This window comes from Diabrotica virgifera, chromosome 3 (assembly GCF_917563875.1).
Source record: "Diabrotica virgifera virgifera chromosome 3, PGI_DIABVI_V3a".
NCBI lineage: Eukaryota > Metazoa > Arthropoda > Insecta > Coleoptera > Chrysomelidae > Diabrotica > Diabrotica virgifera.
The window spans coordinates 4,983,846-5,008,409 of NC_065445.1; the positions used below are offsets into that span (position 1 = coordinate 4,983,846).

The 24,564-nt window shown below is 33.1% G+C and overlaps 1 protein-coding gene across 3 annotated transcripts in view; it reads right to left on the reverse strand.

The window, feature by feature from the left end:
• LOC114326599 (bicaudal D-related protein homolog) overlaps positions 1-24,564 on the reverse strand; it is a 198,324-nt gene that overhangs the window by 164,843 nt on the left and 8,917 nt on the right. For all 3 annotated transcript variants that reach the window (XR_007697378.1, XM_028275014.2, XM_028275013.2), the window contains exon 2: positions 17,057-17,364. Coding sequence is in view for 2 of the 3 variants with exons in the window: in XM_028275014.2 (XP_028130815.1) it covers positions 17,057-17,278 (222 nt within the window). In the remaining variant the exon portion in view is untranslated. The remainder of the gene's footprint in view (positions 1-17,056; positions 17,365-24,564) is intronic.

Below are 24,564 nucleotides of genomic sequence, written 5' to 3' on the forward strand. Positions count from 1 at the left end.
CAGGAAAGTGTGACAACACAATACAAACTAACGTATAGAGAGGCATAAACATGAGTATGAACAATAATTGTAGAAATAGAATAGAATAGAAATAGGCTTTATCGTCACTGAAAATTTTACAATGTTATGGGCAAAGCTTACATACAGTCAAAAAATATCAGTAACAAGATAACAATAGTACATTGTTTACCGGGTAGGAAAAGCTTAACATTCCTGGACGACTGTGAAGATTGCTAAGTCGAGGCGCAAGCCGAGACTTAGCAACACAGAGTCCAGGAATGTGGCTTTTCCTACGAGGTAAACATACTATTTTTCCGCAAATCGTTTAAAATTCGACAGATATTGATTGATTTAAAAAAAACGCGATAATTTTATTCCCAAATAAATGGTGCTTTGAAATTCCTAATAAAATTACTTGGGTTACTATGGAAACGTATTGAAGTTGAATTGTCAAACTTGACAATGTTTTCTATCATTTATGTAGAACACTAACAACTGTACGGAAATATCATTTCCTTACAGTAAGGAAATGACATTTCCTTACAGTAAGGAAGTCCTGACTTTTTCTTCAAGAAATTTTGACAGGAATGTCAAAATTTCCTGGCGATTTGCGGAAAATACAATTTACTAGAATTAGATAAATCATCAATATCAGTATATAAGAGTATTAAAGTAAAGCAAAAACAAAAACAATATATTGCAAAATTTATATAAATTGCAAATTGAACATCAACAAATAAAATCAACATTAGGAACTAATAAGTTTAAGCTACTGCGTATGAAACCCAATTTTCTTAGTTATTCATTAAGAAATTCTTCTATTGAATAATATGGTCTTTTAGATAGATAGGTTTTTATCATTTTACGGAACTTTGGGAAAGATGTTGCAGATTTAAGTTGTAATAGGAGATAGTTGTAGAGTTTTTTTGCTGAATATAATATAGATTTCTTTACTAACTCAGTGGACGGGATCGGTAAATAAATATCAAAGGTTGAATTTCTGGTGGAGTAGAGATGATTATGTCTTGCTGGAAAGACATGAAAGTGTTTACGAATTAAACAAACCGTTTCTAGATATATAAAGATGTAAGTGTTAAAATTCCGTGATCTCTGAAGTAACTTCTGCAATGCGTAGTTCTTCTGAGGCCAAACAGATATCTTATTGCTCTTTTTTGCAATTTAAAAATAACATCTGATTGGTCAGTTGTACTAGAACCCCAAAAAGGAAGACCATATCGAAGATGAGACTCGAACAGCGAAAAATATGTTATTTTAGGAGATGCTAAATTGATTTTCCTTGAAAGAGATCTTATTGCATAGCAAGCTGAGGCGAGTTTGCTACTTAACGAATCGATATGAAAGGACCATATTTATGAGGTTGTTATCTAAAAAAAATACCAAGAAATTTTACAGAATCAACGGTACTAATCTGGCTGTTATTAAGAGACAAAGGTTGAAGAGCTTCTTTATAGGATAATGCTACTGTCTTATCCACGTTAAAATAGAGTAAATTAGAGTCAGACCAGGTCTTTATCGTCAGTAGATCCGAAGTTATAGATGCATGAAGAGTTGCAGAAAATAAAAAAAAATCATCTGAAAAACAATGTAAAGTCATTGGAGATAAACAAAATACAGAACCGTAGAGAATATTATCCAATTCCTATGCTAACAGAGCTATTTAGTAGATATCTCCATAATAGCGAAAACCCTAACGACTGGAACTACGGTCTAGTAATTAGTAATACTCCTACACAAAAAAGGGGACAAATGTGGCCTAAAGAATTATAAACCTAGATCATTGCTCAATCAGGTACGCCCGTCTATAGAGTCTTCAATAGACAGGTCACGTATTTAGGATGGAAGAAAACAGGCTTCCAAAAAAACTGTTGAATCTAACAATAAAACACTGAAAACTTTGTTTTCTATACTTCCACAAAATTTATTACAACTATGTGACTACAGCTGTTTCGGCAGAGTGCCTTTTTCAAGTGATTTAGTTTACAATGGTTTGCCTATTTAAAGTCTTTAACTGAAGAGGTTGAGGAGTGGGGAGCTGTTTGTCTCGAGTTGGTCATTCCGAATTATATCTGTATTTTTCAATTTATTAATTTCCATAGATTCTAATAAAGATAGCTTAAGGCCTTTATTTTGAATATGCAGAATTTGAAACTGTTCATTAAAAGAATGATTATGATCTAGAACTGTTCTTTTAATGAACAGTTTCAAATTCTGCATATTCAAAATAGAGGCCTTAAGCTATCTTTATTAGAATCTATGGAAATTAATAAATTGAAAAATACAGATATAATTTTGAATGACCAACTCGAGACAAACAGCTCCCCACTCCTCAACCTCTTCCGTTAAAGACTTTAAATAGGCAAACCATTGTAAACTAAATCACTTGAGAAAGGCACTCTGCCGAAACAGCTGTAGTCACATAGTTGTAATAAATTTTGTGGAAGTATAGAAAACATAAGTTTTCAGTGTTTTATTGTTAGATAAACTGAACTTCCATCAAGTAACGGTCGCATTCATCAATTATTTAAACTGTTGAATGCAAAAATGCAGAGGAAGAGACCAATTGGAAGACCTAAAAAGTAATGAGTGGGTGATGTCGATGAGAATGCGAGAAATCTTGCACCCTCAAGATGCGATAACCTCGAAAATATTGCAAGAAACTCATTAGTAGAGATACATCCTCAGCTTCGCAACGTAAGTTGATTTAACAAAATCACAAAACGGGGGCAGTTTTTTCTGGCCTTGGTAAAGAACCTTTAGCCACGTAATTGTAAAGTGTAGTAAGTGTGTTGAGTAAATGTCTTGTTACTTAGTAAAGTCGACTTCATTGTCATTACAAAGACACGCATATTGAATCCGAACGTATTTATATGATATGTGATAACAAAAATATTTGTATTACCTAAGTGAAATTGAACAATTATAAAATACAGCATAAGCTACAATTACTTTCGAATAAAGGTCTCACATAACGAAACCCTCTACGAAAGAATAACAATCCAAAATACAAAAGAAAGAAAGGTCATATATAATTATTATGTAATAGGACCACAGTCATTATTTTTTTACGTACCTATTACTTATAGACCAGGCTGCATCTGTAAAAATATTAGTACATTTGGACGTTGAGAGGTGACCCAAATTTTTGTGCAGAAATTGCTTGAAAATAACTCAAATAATAATATTTGAGTTATCCTCCCTCTCAAAAAGGTCCGGAACATTGTTTAAATAATCAAAATGTCAAAAAATTAAGCAAAAATTCGATTTTTTTTCTTCGTTTTTTGATTATAACTTTAAAAGTATTCATTTCCGAGACAAGTTGTACTGACATAAAAGCTGTATAATTAGATTTCCTACAACATAGAATTGCTTAAAAATTTAAAAAATAGTCACCCTTGTTGCAAAATAACAATAATTGCGAAAAAAAACATACAAAAACAAGTGCTACACCTAGGACAGTCATATTTTACCCAGAAAAACTTTATGATACAGTAAAACAATACTGTAAATTTCATTAAGATCGGTTTAATAGATTTTGCAAAATAAATTTTGCAATCCAGCTTTCGCAAAAAAATTCATTTTTTCAAAATGTTACAGGACTGAAAATAAAGCAGATAGCAAGTTGAAATTTTTTTTGCTTATATAAGTGTACTGTACATTTCATTTGCAATTTGCAAAATTAAAATTGATTAACTACCACGGCGTCAGGAATTTTAAAAAAAAAAACATTAATTATTGGTGCTACGCGCAGGACAGCGAATAGTTTGCTCTGATTGGGCATTCCAATGACCTTTGATAATGATTGATACATTTCAATTTTTATTATATTTCGATATAAATAAATAAATTTGTTTATTGCAAAATAAAAACACTTACTCTATCCTTTGAAATAACACTTTTTTTAGCAAAAACTTTCTTTGTTCATATATTTGAACTTAAAAAATAAAAGTTTATTATTTTTAAACATATGCAATTGTTTATACAATATTTCACAAACATTAATAAAATTAGTTTGATTTTTGTGGAATTAAAATATTAAAATACAACAAAATATCAAAATCTAGAGTAAGAAAATAATATATTAGATAAAAATTGGAGGAAATTTTGGTGGAAATCAACTTGTGTGAATCGAACACCGCTGTACTGCGCGTAGCACCAATAATTAATGTTTCTTTAAAAAAATTCCTGACGCCGTGGTAGTTAATCGATTTTAATTTTGGAAATTGCAAATGAAAGGTACAGTACACTTCTATAAGCAAAAAAAAATTCAACTTGCTATCTGCTTTATTTTTAGTCTTGCAACATTTAAAAAAAATGAATTTTTTTGCGAAAGCTGGATTGCAAAATTTATTTTGCAAGATCTATTAAACCGATCTTAATGAAATTTACAGTCTTGTTTTATTATATCATAAAGTTTTTCTGGGTAAAATATGAAGGTCCTAAGTGTAGCATAAAAGGTTGAAAAACGTAAAATGCGAATACTTGTTTTTGTATGTTTTTTTTTTGCAATTATTGCTATTTTGCAGCAAGAGTGACTATTTTTTAAATTGTTAACCAATTCTATATTGTAGAAAATTTAATTACGCAACTTTTATGTCAGTACAACTTTTCTCAGAAAGGAACAGTTTTAAAGTTATATTCAAAAAACCAATAAAAAAATCGAATTTTTCCTTCATATTTTGACATTTTGCTTATTTTAACAATGTTCCGGACCATTTAGAGTGGGAGGATAATTCAAATATTATTATTTGAGTTATTTTCAAGCAATTTCTGCAAAAAAATTTGAGTCACCTCTCAACGTCCATCTCAAAACAGATGCGCCCTGGACTATTAGAGGAATGGCCAATAAAAGACAGAACAACAAAAATGCTGCAAGCTTTTACCAAAGAATCGGTTCCATTGCATGGATTTAAAAGTAGTCACACAGAAAAAATATCTGCGTTGATAAGGACCTCAGACGCGGATTAAGTACTTGTGTGCTAAGAAACGTTGCGATGATTTAAATCTTAAGTGCATGCAGCCATGTGGCAACCACGTTGCCTGTCAATTATAAAAAGCGGGCTTGTAATTCAAAATTAGTTAATTTTAGATTGTTCATTTAATGCTCGTAAAATAAAATATGTTGAAACATTTCTCTTTAAATATCTCTCTTCGTCTTCGAGATAATTGGTATAGATCAGTGTTTCTCAAATCTTTTTGGCCTGTAGACCGATATTTTTGGTTTCCGTAAACCCCATGTCGAATTTTTCTAAATGTGTTCGATTCGTTTAAGTCTATTTAAGAAAAAAACTTTTCATCAGTTGATGCAATCCTTCCTTCCCAATGTGATATTTCATTTATTAAATTTATTTTATTCTTTGTTTGCACAATAATTGGTAAATAGAAACATATAACTTTTATTCATACTTTATAGGCCTGGTTCCCGCGTACCAAAAAAATTGATTAATAGCACGCTGAAAATTTGTTAATAGCTTAATGGTGTCTAGTCGGACAAACTTTGATGTATAGGAACAATGGCAGAGGGGAAGGTTTAATTGTGGAACCGGTTAAAAATTTGGAACGTCAAATTACGAAAACGTTCCATGTATTTTGTCGGACAGAACTTCCAATTGATTTGTTACCATTTCATTAAACTCTCATACAACAATCAGACTGCTATTTATCACCAACTGGGCATTTTAATAAGTCTAACACGAAGAACATGTCAAATGACAGGAATCATGTTGGTAATAAATAGTCTGATTTTTGCATGAGAGTTTATTGAAACGGTAACAAATCAATAATTGTAAGTTCTGCCCGATAAAATACATGGGGCGTTTTCGTAATCTGACGTTCTAAATTTTTAAACTGTTCCACAATTAAAACTTCCCCTGTTCCAGTGTTCCCGTACATCAAAGTTTGTCCGACTAGACACCGTTAAGCTATTAACAAATTTTCAGCTTGCTATTAATCAAGAATTAATAGACAATTAAGGCTACCTAATGAGAGATTCTCTGATACCAATACATAATTGTACAGTTCGTGGCTTTAAATTAGTGAGATGAAGTCTTACATCTCCAAGTTCAAATTTATTATTGTTTGAGGAGTTTCAGGACATGATTTTTCTGAGGAGTATTTAAAAAAGAAGAAAGAGTCTTTTATTAAGATTAAAACGAAGTAGGAAATTTCACTAGGTAGGAAGATGAAACAATGTATCATCCGCAATAACAATATTATACTTATTCATTTAAAGGTTACAAAAAATGCTTTTTTCGTGAAAAACTTGTATACATAGTTTTTTTAATGACATGGACTATATGTCAATCAACCATTCACAACATGAATATTAAGAAGAATATACATTTTAAAGACCGCTAAGTCCATAAAATATCAATAACGAAGAAGAAGAAAAGTTAGTTCAGCTGAACATAGTTATACATAGTTTGAATCGGTACACGACAATTAGACCGAAAGCAGTAGACCGAAAAGCACTTTACCAAAACCTCACTAGACCGAACAGCATTAGACCGAAATGGTATATAAATTAAAAAAGGGACACGCGCCAACTCGTAACTCTTAATGAAAAACTTTTTTAAATCAAAATGTAAACCGGCCAATTCGTAACTTTTTTACTACCTGACCAACTCGCAACTTTATACAGGTGAATTCGAAACCATTGTTTAATTCTAATACCATAGTTGGTTGTTAGGTTAAAAGGTAAGAAATAAATTTGAACAGTAACGGATTAAGCCAACACGGGGCATATAGTATATTATTATGTAAGCGAATGGTTCTTGGTTTGCTTAAAAACATGTTGTGTATTATATGTATCTATAAAAAAATAACAAAAATTGAAATCTCTTTTGATTGAAACAATATTATATGTGCAGACCAGGGCGGAACTGCAAAAAAACGTCTATTTGTGGATGTGCGAGGTGGAATTCGGATTTTTGCAGATAAAGTTAGGTGACAACCTCAATAATAATAATTGACTTATGCTCCTTCTCAAATATGCCCGGAACATTAATAAAAAAATTAAAATATTTAAAAATTTCGAAAAACATTAATTTTTTTCTATATTCTTTGCTTATAACTTTAAAACGATTCATTTTGGAGCAAACTCGTAGTGAATTAAAATAAAGATAATTGAATTTTTTATGATATACGACTAGTTAAAAATGTATTAAATTATTACCCTTTCTGTAAAATAGCAATAAATACAAAATAAGGGGGCAAAATAAGCCTCATTTTATTCAGTGTTTTTCAACAACTTTAGTTGCACTTAGAACCTTCGTAATTCGCATAGAAAATCCTTAAAACATACTTAAATCGTACACCAAATTTTATTAAAATTGACCTGATAGATTTTGCATAATAATTTTGCAATCTAAATTTTTTTAAAAAAGTTCAAATTTTTTAAAAACTTTCTGAACAGAAAGTAGACCATTTAGAAGTTTGCTAATTTTTTCACATATAAAGAGGCTCTCTACCTATCTAATACATTTTACAGAATTAAAATCGGGTTATCTAAGCGGCCTCAGCACTGTTTTAAAGTTATAAACAATTATTTGGCTTATAAACAAATACAGTGAGGACGTTTGAGTTGGAATAAATTCATTTTCTCGAGAATGGGCGTCTCTGGAGATAAATCCCGAAATAGGTTGATTTTTATTTATAAATTCTAATTTTTTGGTATACATATCGTACTAGTGATGGTATGACATGTATACCATCACTGGCCGTGATGACGCAATCGATGATTTTTTTAAATGAGAATAGGGGCCGTATGATAGCAGGCCGTATGATTCCGTCGGTATAACAGGTTGCCTTGCAACCAGATGCAGAATAGTACCATAAATGTTTTCCACTTTTTAGCACTTTCTTTAATTGAAATTTAAAATTATTTACCACCAATAACTTACACCCACGTGCACTCATTACGAAATCTGTTACATACTGAAATGTTACAAGAATTTCAGTCATTTTCACAAAATTTATTTGGATTTTCTCTAGTAACTCTTCCAAGAGACAATACATAAATGATGAATACCTTTTACACCACCTTCAAAGAGGGTAATTTTTACAGGTACATACCTGGAATACCGGTATTAAATTATCAACATTACTTAAAAATGAAAGTTACTAATTCACCGGTAGTTAGTGGGTTATCGAAGAATTACCTGCGCGCCAGAGTTACGAGTTGGCCTGTAATTAGGATAGGGGATTAAAATAGTTACGAATTCACCGAGACCCTAAAAAAGATTGCAGTAAATTATGCTAAGATTTTTTGTATATATCTTTCTTTTTGTTTATTATGTTTTTTGTATTATTTTATATAGACTGTGTACTGTACTGAATATGAAATGATTTTCATCCGTTAAACAAATTAGTGAAGGTAAAAATAAATTAAATGACGTTAACACCATTTTAACTATTTCTAATACCCATCCAAATAACATTTAATTGTAATTACATTTGTCTTATCTCTTTTAGTGCGACAAGTAAAAAGAAATTAAGGGTAAATTTTACTTTCTTCTAATTTGAATTTAATGATTATGATAACAACCATTATGGATAAAGGGTGAAGTGAGGTTGATGTTACCCTTGCTCAGATTATAATCCTGTTTGAGCACCCTGTATTATGTACCTAATGCTTTTCGGTCTCCTGATTTTCGGTCTCCTACTGTTCGGTCTAGTGAGGTTTCGGTAAAGTTCTTTTCGGTCTAATGAGTTCGGTCTACTGCTTTCGGTCTAATGATTTCGGTCTCTTTACAGTAAACCTTTGAATCGGATAAGAAGTATTGTATACATACTTACAAGTAAACAATGATAAAATGAAATCCACAACGAAAAAGAATCTCCTGTTAACAGCATTGATGACAAACTCTTTGGATTTTTAAATTAAATATATCTTTTATAAAAGATTTTAACTAATGTTTTAATGATAAAATGATCAAATTTCTGGTCTATGGAGTTGATGTATTCAATGTTCAGAAGGAGAGAGTTTGGTAAAGTTTACAGTCGTGACAACATAAATATAAATGCCTTACGAATGAGAACAAAATGTTACACTCCCATAACTTTCAAAAGTATAAAACTTATAAAAATTTCTCAAGAAATATCTTTATATCACCGTGTGCAACACTATTGCTTGATAAACACGTAGCACTAGCAACATTCTTTTCCTATATTAATACATACCGATCGGCTGTTTTCAATCAAAATTATGTATTAAACTTCCTACAAATTACATGTTTAGCTTTAAAACCAGTTATTATCCTCAAGATAACCATTGCTAATGAAATCAATTCGCAGCAGTTGCATCATTTCTTTTTCGTTCGAAGTGTTTCTTGTTCATTTTAATAAATATGTGCTAACGACTAAATCGAGACTAGAGATATTATAACTGTGAAAGTAATAATAAGCTATATTATGACATGAGCACATACATAGGTAGCTAAAGTATCTAGTTAAGAGATTATAAAACCATAATAAAAGAAATTTCGTAATTTTTCTTTTTTTAAACACCTATAAGATGCTTAGGCTACGGCTAGACAAGCAACAATTTACAGCGCTGCAAGAACAGTAAAATGAAGCGCGAAAAATGGGTCACACGGTGAGTGTAGTGCAGCGATTCTCAACCTGTGGGGCGCGCTTTTAGTAATGGGGGGGGGGGCGTGAGCATATAAAAAAATACACCAACATCATTAAGTAATTTACTAAAATCAAAGCAAAACAAAATTCTGACAAAATAAAAAATAAAATACACATCAACACTGAATAGGAGTTATAATCATAAAGAGCACTCAATACTAAAAAGTAAGATTTTACTGTTTTTTGTCAAAATTATTGAACGAGGGGGGGGGGGCGCGGTGAAAATAATTATGGAAGATCGGGTCGTAAAGGGTAAAAAGTTGAGAAACGCTGGTGTAGTGGATGGCCAAACTGAGCTGTAAGATATCGCGCAGCAACATAACAGCATAGGATAAGACCCATTTTTTGCACTTCATTTTATAGCTCTTACAACAATATGATCAATGAGCAACTTTATACCACTACTATCGGTTTACACTAGTTTACAGAGATCTCCAACGCCTTCTAACTCCTAACCGCCATTCTTCTCTCTTTAACCATAGACCTGGAGGGATTTCTCTTTACTATAGTTCTTTTTCTACTCCCTCCCTCTAGCTTCTTCTCGGTCTTCCTCTTTTCCCTCTCCCTTGTGATGTCCACGTCAAAATCTGTTTAGGAATCCTGTCATCTGGAATTTTCTGTACATGGCCGTACCATATTAGTTGTTTTGTTTTAATGTCATCAATTATTGTATGTGTGATTTCCGCTATTTCTCGTATTCTCTCATTTGGTATCCGATCTCTTCTTGATTTGCATGCTGCTCTTCTCCAGAAGTCCATTTCTGTTGCTAGTAACATTTTCTCTGTTCTTTTTTTCAGTGGCCAAACTTCACTGCCATATGTGATTACACTTTTAAATATGGTGTTCTATATTATGAGCTGTTTGTTCGCTTTAGATATTATTGTTTGTTCCCACAGAATGCCATTCATCGTGGATTCATCCCGATTTTTTGGATATGATATGGCTTTTCTACCCTGTTTATTTGTGTTTTTTAATACAGCATCGAGTCTTCCATCTTGAGTTATTTTCAGGCCCAGATATTTGTATTCATCACAGTGTTTAATTTCTACCCCATCGTCTAATGTAATGGATTGCTTTGTCTCTTCAATACACATGGCTTCAGTTTTCTTAATGTTGACTTCTAGATCCCATTTTTTATATTTGAGCCACTTTATTCAAGCGTAAATTGTTACTAAAAACTTAAGACTAAGGACAAACTCACTAGTATCCCTTATATTCTGTTAATTTATTGCACAAATGTTAACTGTACCATCACTTGCACTATACTCTGCTTTTGACTTAACTAACTCGATGGGTTTCTTCCTCTTGAGTGTTCTAGCTAGATTCGTGTTGTCAAATAGCTGGATGGCCTCAACATTGACGTGTTGATGAAGTCGTTGTTCGTGACTCTTGGCAAATTTTTCAATGGTCTTGTTAACAGTATCCATTTCTAGGTCCCTATAGAGGTCACTATTCCCCTAGTAGCCAGGAGCGTTTACAATGCTTCTCAGTACTTTGTTTTGGAATCGCTGGATGATGTATAAATTACTCTTCCTAACACAACCCCATAGCTGACAGAGTTGATTCCCAATTGCCAATACATTTTTTACACTTGATGTTTAGTTATTATCTTTTCTTTTCAAGATGGGCCTTCCATCGTAGCCTAGCGTCTAATGTAATACCCAAATATTTTGCGGTATCCGAATATACCCTCAGTATTATTTTCATTAAAAGGACTGTGTTGTTTTTTCTTATTTGTAAAATTAAAATGACTTCATGAAAGTGACTTCGTGAAATGAAGTCACTGACTTCATTTCATTTAATTTAATTCGCCTGCATTTAGTCAGGTTGTTAAGTCTGTTAACAGAGGCTTGTAGTTTTCTGACTGCTGCTTCATGGTCTTCACCTAAGGCAGCGTTTCTCAACCTTTTACCACTTGCGACCCAATTTTCCATAATTATTTTTCCCGAGCCCCCCTCGTACAATAACAATATATCTATGCACCAATAATTTACCTTGAGTATTTCGACAAAAAATAGTATGGTGTTTTCTGCACTAAAAACCAAAGCATTCCGTATACTATTACCGTTTTCAACATCCTACCTTTCCGAAACAGGATTTTCCGCGATGGCTGCTTTGAAGACCAAATATAGATCACAGCTAAATACAGAAAAATAACTGACAGCGTCTATTTCTTATGCTACACCCTGTTTCGATAAACTTTGCTCTGCAAAACAGGCCCAAAGAAGTCTATAATTGAGGGGTCTAGATGTAAAACCGGACATTTCCACTTTTTGGTCAAAATTAGTTGAATACACCTCTGTAGTCTGTGATTAACCGTCCATATATTAACAATTTGATAAAGACCAAAATTTGACAGGTCCTAGTAGTAATTCAGTGTGAATGAATTGGTTCAGATGCAAAAGTGGACTTTTCCTTCAATTTGATATAGGGAAAAGTAAAGTTGTAAATTGGTTTTTTTTAGTTTACTCAGAATGATATAATGTGGAAATGTCCGGTTTTGAATCTAGACCCTCAATTTAAATTAAATTTGTTGATAATTAATTTAGTATTCAGTGCTCTTTTATAACTATAGCTCCTGATCAGTGTTCATGTGTATTTTATTTTTCATTTTGTCAGAATTTTGTTTTGCTTTTATTTTAGTAAATTAGTCAATATTGTTGGTGGTTTTTCTTTGATATGCTCACAGCCCCCATTACTGAAAGCGCGCCCCCCTAGGGGGGCGCGCCCCACAGGTTGAGAACCACTGACCTAAGGCCAATACTGCAGTATCATCAGCAATGGTAGCTATTGTGTTACGATTTAATTCAGGGATATCACTAATGTATAATAGGAGGTAATAGGACTGATCCTATGACACTACCTTGTGGTACAGCTGCATTGATTTCTTTTAGTTTCCAGTAGGCTTGTCCTTGTTTAACCTTAAAAACTCTATGTGAAATATATGATTCCAATAATTCTGTGTATTTTCTTGGCAAAATTGATATTTTTCAGAACGTGCTGTGAGGTATTTCCAAATCAGATATAATTTTAGTGAAGATCCCGATTTTTTCTGTATATCAAAAGAAGTGTGATTGTTGTGAAAACTGTAGGACATATGAAAACTAACTTGAAAAAAAAATTATTTAAAAAAATATGGGTCCACAAGCTATGCGCAAATCGCTTACCTTAAAAATTAGTGTTCTTTGGGATTTGGTAAACTATGCAGACCCAAGGGTGACTACTCAATTCATCGCCGCTCTTTTTTAATGGACTCTTTCCATGGAATTCACGATGCACGTGCGACGCGACGGTACCGTCAAATCACGAAAGGTTCGGAATTCGGGAGTTCTTTCACCGTTGAAGGCTAGAAGTGAAGTCGTAGTCGTACCTTCTGTCCTTAAGGTACTCAACGGAGCATGTCCATTTGTACATGATGCGCAAAGCGATTTTTGTGCTTGTAGATGAGTAAAAATTGATATTGAGCATTTATTTAAATTAGAAGACACACAAGGTTATTCTGCATCATTTTTAAAGAGGGCAGAGAAAAGCCACTAAATATAATTATTAAATTATCTAAAACTTATTCTACCCGAAATAAATTAAATATTAGAATGATATTCAATATAAAATAAAGAAATAAGGATTCCCGAACAGTGATAATTGTCCAAAAAGTTTTAAAAATATTCAAGTAAGTCAATACTGAAGTCAGCACTGAATAATTTGGTGTCTCTTATAGTTTTTGAAATAATTAATGGCCATACTGTAGTCTTCTGAAGAATATGTTTTTCTAAAATCAACATCTTGTACTTTTTGGACTATAAAACCTGTTGACCTCTTCTGGTATATAAAGACGCATTTAGACATTTAGAAGCGTCATTTTAGATGAGTGACCACTACAAACTTAATAACTTACAAATTATCGTTCCATCCGTAACGATGAGTAAGCAATTTTTCATAAGTTCACACAGCTGATAAAAGAAAATAAACGGCGTAAATTCTCTAGGAAACCTCACGGCAATTAAGAAAGAAATGGATGTTGTAGGTGCAGGTCAAAGTTCGTAATAATGCTCTACACGTTGTCGTATGTTTTCAGTTTCACTTCGGGAAGCTCTAACAGTGACGTTTCAGGGATTTCTAGGCTCCAAACGGTATTACTCTAAAAATACGTAATGTGTAGCTGGAAAATGTACTTCGCTCTCACAATAAATATTAAAGCGACAAAATAATTTTATGTAGGTACTGACTGAGGTAGACATGCCCGTCGAAAATCCCTCTTTTGAAGAAACCCGAAAGGCCTTAAATAAGCTGAAAAATCACAAAGCGCCGGGTACGGACGAGATACCAGCCGAATTTCTGAAATACGGTGAAGAAACACTACATCGCCAAATTCACCAATTAATAACACAGATATGGTTAGAAGAAAGGATACCAGCAAGATGGAAGGAAAACATCATAGTGACCATCCACAAAAAAGGGGACAAAACAAAATGCGCGAATTAGAGAGGAATTTCACTCTTAAACACGGCATATAAAATCCTCTCAACATCATTTTTAGTAGACTGACCCCTTATGCTGAAGATGTCCTAGGAGAGTATCAAGCCGGTTTTAGGGCAAACGGTCCACAATAGATAAACTATTCACGCTGAGACAGCTTCTAGAAAAAGGATGTGAGTATAACAGACCCATACACAATCTCTTCATAGACTTTCGACAGGCATATGACAGCGTAGAAAGAAGCCAAGTATGGAATGCCATGGCGGAGTTCTCAATACCACAGAAACTCATTCGGATGACTTAAGTCTGTATGGAGGGTGGAATATCAAAAGTACGTGTAAATAATAAACTGTCTGACAGCTTCGAAATCAACAGTGGACTCAAACAGGGTGATGCGTTATATCCACTACTTTTTAACCTTGTATTAGAGAAACCCATGAGGTCGGCCGAAATAAAAACAGAACTGCTATCGGTTCAAGGTCCCAAGTTATTACTAGCATACGCAGATGACATTGATCCCGTTGGAGACTCCATCCTATCCACAAAGGCCATTTTCAACAAGGTGGAAGGAGCAACAAGCGAAGTAGGGCTGAGGATTAATGAAGAAAAGACGAAATATATGTGTATAAATAGAACGACACGAAGAGACAGGATAGGACAAAATGTGACGGTCAACACCTACAATTTCGAAAGAGTACAACGTTTTAAGTATCTGGGGGCCGTAATCACAGCTGACAACGATGTTACTGAAGAAATAAAAGACAGAATCCGATCAGCAAATCGCTGTCTATTCGCACTGGATAAGCTTATAAAATCAAAAAATCTTACAAGAAGTTCCAAGATCAAAATCTATAAATCCATCGTCAGACCTGTACTAACATATGGTTGCGAAACGTGGACCATGACCAAATCAAACGAAGAAAAGCTCAGACGTTTTGAACGAAAAATTTTCGGACCTCACCACGACATTAACACAAACCAGTATAGGATCAAAACCAACCTCGAATTAAAAGAACTCTACAAGAACACCGATATTGTCCAAGAAATTAAATCACAGCGACTAAGATGGGCAGGCCACGTACACAGATTTAATAACGAGAGACTTGTAAGACTCGTATGGGAGGAGATTCCTACAGGCAAAAGATCACTCGGACGTCCCAGAATGCGATGGAGAGATAGCATCCAAGCAGATCTCCGGAAAATGAACATTCCATTTGACCCTAGGTTGATGGAAGACCGAACAAATTGAAAGAAAGTTGTACAGTCAGCCAGGACCCACACAGGGTTACAGCGCTACGTGATGATGATGATGACTTAAGTATTAATAATAATTTCTTGTATTTTAACCCCCCCCCCTGTGTGACTAAAGAAAGCATACAGTTGGGAGAAGATGTTACACCCTTATTAACATTAGATGAGAGAATAAATATTGCTAAGGATAATTTATATAAAAAATGGTCTAAACAATATAAACATTTTATTTTGACAAAAGGCACAAGATATACATTGCTAGAACCAGATATTCGAAAAAATTACTGGTTTAAAAATTATGATTATCCGAGAAGTTCCATAACAACCATATCTCGGATGAAATTTGGACATGCTTGCTATCCGGCACATTTATACAAAATAAAAATAACTGATAACAATCTTTGTGATATTTGCAATAAAACGGCGGACTTGGATCATATATTTTTTAATTGTAAGAAGTACACACATCAGTCGGACATTCTTACAAAAAATTTAAGAAGTTTAAACGTTTACGGTCCCTATAATGTTATGTATCTTTTGGCACTGAGTGATAAACGTATTTTTGATTTTATTTTGTTTTTCCTATATGACTGTAAAATTAAGTTATAGAATGACTAGATTAGGCTTCTAACCTTAAATGATGTCTTTCCTTTTGATTGCCTACATGCCTGCCTTACCGTGTGGGGTGGGTATATAGGTAATCAATAATTATTAAGAAAAAAGAAAAATCCTTGAATGAGAAAAGTGTGACCCTTGTCCTTATCACAAAATTTTTATTAAGATTAATTTAGCAAAAATTCACTTTGAAAATAAAATGTTTATTATATCTATTCTTAACAAAAAGGTCGGTCAGACTTAGATAACCTTAACTTAGGTTAGTAATTAGATAGTTTAGATAAGATATATATTATGTTTATGTATGTACTATTTACTTTGTTTCTGACCGCATGGTCTAATCCTAAAGCCAATAAAAAAAACCCCTGTGGCGCAGTAGTAAGAGCGCCTACCACCTTTGGATCGAAATATCCGAAAGGACGTGAGTTCGAATCTCACCAGGGTCAGGAATTCTTTGTTTATTATAAATTATTAATAAATGAAGATAATTTCTGTCCTTGTGGGATCGGTACTCACCGGAGGGACCGCAGACGTTCGGATACAATTAGCGTCTCTTTGCAAAGACAATGACGTCGACTTTGCAAAGTAACAAGACACTTATTCAACACACACACACTACACATGATACTAAGTACCTCATGTTGTGACTGGCTAAATGATATAAAGTCCATGCCATTAAAAAAAATTTGTGTATTTTGATGAGTTTTCCTTGTTTGTCCCTTGCAGAAAAGACAAGGTGGCGCCCTTTTTGGAAAATTGTTATAACTTATTTTCTTCGTTTTATCTATTCAATAGGTCTGGTTTAGCTCTAATAGGTATCATCTCCTAATTTTTCTCTTCTTCATTTTTTTTATACGCTAGTAAGAAATATCCAAAGAACCACCCCCACATCTCTTTATATTCTGAGCAACGTGGCCTCGTTTATTTTGTGTCTATCAAACATTGACCATTGTTTGTGTGTTACAAACTTTATAATGAAAAAAGAAACACGATTTCGCTATAAACTTGCTTACTGTTGGTAGTGATTCATACCTATCCACAAACAAAAAAAAAATGAACTTACCTCTAGTTTTTTCGAATACTCCTCCTCCATCGCATCCTTCTGCTTCTTCAGTTCTTCGTTTTTCTCCAAGAGTGCTTTTCCTAATTCGGCGGCTAAAACCAGATCGTTTTCCTTTTGTTGCAGTTGTGTCCAGATGTCTTCGTTGACTGCTCCCGCATGGGATTGGTCTATGGCACTACGGTTTTCCATTTCTACTATGTATTCTTCTAACGATTGTAACATGGTTTAAAGAGAAAGAGGCCGGTTCCGGTTACGGAAAATGGGAAACGAAAAGGAAAACGACGACATTTTGACCGGAATACAGCAATCTGAAACAAAAAAGTAGTGTAAAACTAAAGATACAAAACAAATTTAAGGTCGGCCGCAGGGGCGGCCCGTCGGGGTAGGCAAGGTAGGCGCCGCCTACCCTCTTCAAATGTAGTACAATAATATAAATTATTAATATAAATTACTTATTTCAAAATTGTAATTTATAAATTTTGACACAATATCTACAATAAAATAGCAAAAATTATCCAAATTATTTTTAAAAATATCCAAAAATTTTCTCCGTAGTTATAATTATTGTACGCTCCTTGTAGTATCAGTAGTACTGTATAGATTCTATATTCTCCTTGGTCAGGCACTCGGGAACGTAGCCTGAAATAGAACGACGCCAACACCGAATTGACGTGCGATCTCTCTCTGTTTACGCGAGCAGGCCTGCTGCAGGTCTGCTCGTAGCGACCGTATTCTACGATTTTGAACGGGCGGATAGGCACAAAGTCTTATAGCCGGACCTACAAAATTTTATCAGTTGCTTCTCTTGTGTCTTGTGAAACTGTTTTAAAATAATTGTTTTTTGATTTTGGCTGTTATTAGTAGGTTAAGTATTGAATAAAACTAGGTAGGACAATTTAAATTTGTTTATGAAAACTGAATAATGTGTTATTAGATTATATAGATAATTAAAAATTTAAAGCGAGGTTAATTGTTAACTTATCAATTTATTCAAATAGTAAATTATTATTTGATACATAAATAAAATAAGTAATATTTGACGTTGTTGAAACGTAGGTGTGTTAGTTTTATTGGTGGAAAAATTTTAGACATCGAATATGAATATTTTAAACGATGTAATATGCAGTTTGATCGAGACGCCTTTTTCAAGGCGCCAAAATCAAGAAAGATTAGTAATTATTTCAATGGGCCGGCCTTTACAAAATTTAACAATTTTATCCACAGATAAGACAAAAGACAATCAACCATTTTCGAGATCGTTTAAAACAGTATGGTATGAAAATCATAAATGGCTAAGCGGAAGTTATTTTAAAAATTCACTTTTTCTGTTGGCCTTGTCTGTTGCTCTCAAATTTGAAGCAAAATGTTTGGGTGAGTCAGGGATATTCAGATTTGAAAAATTTATCAGCTAGTGTAAAAAAACATGAATCTTCGAAAGAACATTTAAACAATTGCTTAGATTTAAAACGGTTAGAAAAAAATAAACAAACTACTGACAGTGCTTTCGCTGGACATATTTCTCTATCTAATAAGATATATAATGAAGAAGTTGAAAAAGATTGAAGAAGTTGAAGAAATTGATGTTACAATTCTTTTAGCAAAACAAGAACTTACATTTCGCGGTCGTGATGAGAGCCATAATTCTTCAAACATGGGTAATTTTAAAGAAATTTTTAATTTAGTAGTTAAACGCGATCAGGAAATCCAGGATCATGTTAAAAAATAGAAGGGGTGTTCACGGGTTTGTCAAAAACAATACAAAATGATTTAATAGATTGTCTTGCCGATTACGTAAAAAATGAAATTTCAACAGAAATTAATGAAAGTCAATTTTTTTCTATACTAGCTGACGATACTACTGATATAACCGAAAAATCACAGTGTACTTTAACAATCCGTTTTGTTAACAAAGTTGGTCAGGTAACAGAAAGATTTTTAGGGTTTTTTGATGTTAGCGATAATAGATCTGCAGACGCTCTATATAGTTTAATTTCAAACGTGCTTGAGCCATATGATTACAAAAATAAATAAATTGCTCAATTTTACGATGGTGCAAGTGTAATGGCTGGCTCTTTAAACGGATTACAATCAAAAATTAAAGTAGATGCTCCAAAAGCAATTTTTACACATTGTTGCGCTCATAGATTACATTTAGTATTGCAAGACGGCTCAAAATGTATTACAAACTGTAGGATATTTTTTGTCGCCTACCCGCATACTGAGGTCACGAGCCGCCACTGGTCGGCCGTACACTAACAGCTTCAAGCAGTCGCCGACGACTACTTGGGCTGTCCGTGTATGACGCTATGTGGTAAACTGCCCCAGCAGTCCGTGAACGGCAGCCATAACTCTCTGTCAAGTAGTATGATCATTATAGATTATAGTTGTTTTACAGATATTCCGTCTTCTTTGAGCACAAGTCTTAATCGGAAATTGGATATCATCATTACTCTTTTTACTTTATTTACCCCTGCTCTGGAAAGATCTATAGAACTGCATTTAAACCAATCCTTTAAATTCTTCAACAGGACACTTTCCTTCTTTCCATACTACTCCCTCCTCTTATCTTTTCTTGTTTTATCAGTCTTAGCATTTCATATCTTTGTCTCCTCATATATGTCCCAGATACTGTAACTTTCTTATTTTTCTTGTGTTTATTATTTTATATTCTTAGCTAATTTCTCGCAATGCTTCCTGTGAGTAGTTAATTCTTTAATTTTTGTGCGTGTTAAACTATCATGTCTTTTCTGGCATTCTTCTATTTCTGAGCCTTGTTTTCAACGAAAACTTTTCGTTTATAAATTCGCAAAATCTGTGTGTTATTGCATTGAAGCTCCTGCAATACTCAGATCAGATTTATCGATGGATTCATATCTAGTTTTTTCTTCTGAATCCAAATCTGAAAACGGCATTTCGATATCTGTAACCGTCTTCGAGATAATCGACCTAACAGTCTAAAATGTGACGTTACAATCCATTTTGAAATCGTTGCTAGTAAGTAGGCTAGTTTTTTAATCTCGATTTGTTAAGCAAAGCATAGGTTATTTACATTCGAGTTTGACACTTCGTGAATGTCAAACTAAATTTTAAATTAAGTATTAATAAAATGTCAATGACATTTGATAGTGAATTTAATTATCATATAAAATAAATAAGATATTCAAAAATACAATTTGAGTAAGTATATGTATTTTAAAAGCAATAATTTATTAACAGCTTTAAAAAGGTTTATACGAGTATACGGCCTCACCTTTAATGATAAATGGACTGTTCCATTTATTATGAAATGAAAATTGTTATTATAGGCGGTTCGCTAAACTCGACACAACTGGCTAGTGATTTTAGTAGGTAATTTTTTTGTTTTTTTCAAACTTTGCCAAAATTACTAATTATTTAGTACTTATTAACTATTTGGTAATTTTTTTTGCCAAATTGGCAAAATTATTGACTAAAATCACTAGCCAGTTGTGTCTGAGTTTAGCGAACCGACTATATGAAATATTATTATTTGGAATAAAAAATTACGGTCTGATATGTGCAATTACATCCTTCTAATGGAAAAAAATATTTGAAGATTTTTCTCAAATTATGGATACCAACAACATTTTCAGTTATAACTCTTTTATTTTTAATTTTACGAAGAAAAGTTATTCTTCATAAAAAGCTCTTCATATTCTAAGATCTATGATGCTACCCATCATATATAAAATTTTATTAATTTTATACGAGGTATATAAAAATATGAATTTCTATCAAGAGTAAAGTGCCTTTATAGTTCATAACATTTAAATTAGAATGATATAATTGCACATTAAAACATAATTATTAATTCTAAAAAACTTTTCATAATAGCAATTTTCCATATTATGAATTAAAATACGTAAATAAACAAAGTTTTCGTTATGGTAATGCTCGCATTTTCAGCTTGTTTTAACTTAGTTTTCTTCTGGATTGTTATCTGATCCTATGTCGGCATTCTGATAAGTTTTTGCTGATATAGGTAATTTATCTTTTTCTAACTACTTAGTACATCCATAGTCTATTTGGTTTCTTATAATTTTCTCTTCTTGATTTGCTGGTGACTTCCACGTTTATAGTCTTTTCTTTGACAGCTTAAATAAAACAATGTATTTGCTATAACAAAACTATTGTTTTGAGTTTTGACAAAATTCTATTAACCTATCATCTCTTTCATTTCTGTTTCTCAAACTATATCGACCTGTACATAACTCTACTTTTTTTTCACCAACCTTTGCGTTAAAATTTCCCAAAATTATTGTAACCTCCTGCGTTTTAATGGATTTTAAAATATTCTGTTATGTTATACAGGTATTATTTTTAGGTAATCCCGTAATGTAAATGATGTATCATAAATTAATAAAGCATGTCCTTTACAGTATGAATCACTATTGTTAATGCTTTGCATCAAAATCCGGTTTGTTAGTCACCAGCAATAGTATACCTACGTACACTACCCAAATAATTATACACCAGACACTCAGGGTGATTGATATATCTGCAATGTTGTATTATAACTTCCATTGGAACTGAGCGCAACATTAGGTCGGATTAAGAAAACAAAAAACTAAAATAATAAGTATTCGCAATTTTAATATTATATTTTCTTTAGGAATTAACGAATAATGTAAGTAGAAATATTTGGTACGATGAGGTACTTCCCCTCTCCCAAGACAAAATAAATCATAAAGGAAAGTACAAGAAACATTCAGTTCAAGGAAAAATGAACTAACTTAGAAGTCGCACGGAAAACAAATGGCACAAATAGATTAGAAAGGTGGAAGAAAGCCACGGAAATGTATGGAAAATACTAAAATCTAAAAACACTGTGAAACAGAAAAAGCTAATTTAAAATCTGTGAAGGGGTAGTAATTATGGATATTAAATCTGGTTTTCTTTGAAAACGGAAAAACACATGAAAAATTTTGAGAAGAATAGAAGGATTATATTTCCAGTGTCCTTTAGGAGAAATCCTAAGTCCTTTAGGGCACTGGAAATATTTTGCTTTTTTCTTTGTTTTTTAAGTACCCCATCTATCTAGTGGTGGATCTACAACCAATTTTTTTTTAGCTTAATAGTGTTCCGTTGGTGGGTTACGGAATCAATTAAATGAAATTAAAATAAATGTAAACACAACAAACTTTCAATAATATATTATTTATTTTAATCAGTAAAAAGACGTGTTTTGAGTTTTGCTTATATTTCGTAAGGGTGTGTTGTTGACCTATCCCGAGGCCCGCTGGGGTGTGACTGTGACTGCCGACGGGAGGTTGTCAATCGACTCGTGGTTGTGTATCGACTGCTGTGGCTGAAAAAAACCACAAACGCTAATATGTTTGTGTTTCTACCATCTGGCCAGAAAGGCGATAAATTAATTAGATCTGGCGTTTAAAAGTTGAAACATTTCTGCAGTTTTAAGAAACGTCTTCGAATGCATTTCCAAAGTGAGTTATTGACATAAGGTCTGATAAGGTAATTAATTTATGGGGAATTCAGTTTGTTAAACTGAACACACCAAAAACATCTGGTTAGGGATACATTTCTTTCGTAAAACTTAACGGACCCTTCTTAGCATCTGGTTTGTATGTATATTAAATCTGAATTTTATATGACCCATATTATTTTGTTTTGAAAAAAGTTATTAAAAATTAAAATTAGCAAAAATAGTAATTAAAGCGTGTCGCCACAATAGGGATCCGAAGACCATTCTTAGTTAGCCATCCGGTACACGAAATGCCAAAACATGTCAAAATCAGTATATGAAGAGCCAAATTTTGTTATTCTCAAGTTTTTTGGGGTCAGGAAGTACAAAATTCAAAGAAGTACCACAAAATGTATATATTAATAAAATGGTCATATAAGGACGCGTTTCGGCTCTTCATGAGCCATCATCAGCTTAAAAATACAGGAGCAAAGACAAAACTGACCAGACCAGGAAGGAGGAAGAATCTACTACTTTACATTTTTATGGTTCTATAGACTTCATTATTAAAGTTTTTTATTTTTTATATGTTGTATTAACATGTCTGTAGTTAATGTGAATGTAAAAAATTTTAAAAAATTCTTTAAGACTTCCACGTTGGGAGGAACCTAAGTGGAAGTCTTAAAGAATTTTCCGTATCCGGTAAGGGTTCACCCTTGTATGGATAATGATCGCACTCGGCTCAATGCAACGTAAGCCTGTCCTTACGCAAATATTTTCGGGCCCAAGTTCACGACAGCGTAGTCAACAGTCGAACCTTCCGTTTTATGGACAGTCAAAGCTCACGACAATACTAAGGGCAGCATTCGTCTCCGTCTCTGCGGTGCCATAACTTTTTTTCGCTGAAAACTGGATAGAAATCGGACAGAAACTGGATAAATTTGAAACTTTATTGTTTATTTATAAAGCAGAACGTAAACAATTAACGTAAAAAATGAAATTATGTATAGTTCATATAATTAGCTACAATTTCTAAAAGTTTCAAGTTTCTACATTGTAAAAAACAAGGGAATTTAAGCAGTGCCGGTACTAGGATATAAGGCGCCCGCCTGCAATACTAGCTAAGGCGCCCTTCGGTTTAATTAGGTACCTATATTTAGATATTTTATCTTCTGGCAATGGTACAAAATGTAATTAGTTATTTAATTCTTATTATCTAAAAAAATTATTTTCCGGATTAAAATTTTTAATTTTAAATTTGGATTTTAAATTTTAAAATCCATAGCATTTTGAAAATGAGTGTTTGTCACACACTACGCATACTGGAGCCGTGAATAAAATTCTATTGCATTGAAAAAATTGAAAGAAAATAATTTTTCTATGATTTTGTGTAACACCAGCAGAAAAAGGTGCTCATTTCGGCGCCCCCAAACAGGGTCGCCCGCCTGCAATGCATCCCTTGCAGGCCCGTTATCGCCGGCCCTGAATTTAAGCATTTTCCATTAAAATCTTTTTTTTTTAATAATGAACATAAAAAAAATTTTATTGACTATTCGTGTATTGTTCCAGCAACTGCATATGTATGAAAAATTGCATTCATTTGCATTGAAGAAAAGGCAGTCAAATTAACAGATTTGACGCAAACGATTGAACTAAACAAAAGCGTTTAAAAATCGATTTATTCCGGTGTTTTTTTGTTCTAAATGCCCTAGTCTACAGTCTCCTACCATAAAACGGGCTTATATTATATCTAATACCATTTTTATACTTTTTGAATAAAATTCCCGGTACAGCTTGGCATTTTACCATACGCAACTTTATTAGACATTCGCACACCTGGGTAGGAAATGAAACGGATGCGGCCGTGGGTACTGGTGGAGATCTCATCATATTTTTGTCGTCTCCTTTTTACGAGCACATGTTTCTTTCGCTTAGCTCTTAAATCAAACAAATCTGACTGTTACTACCCATAAAATTAGTTTTCTTGTAAAATGTTACAAAGACACTATTCATTGATGCTATTTTTGTACTTTTTACTGGTGAGGTTTGGATTTTGGAAAAGGGTGAA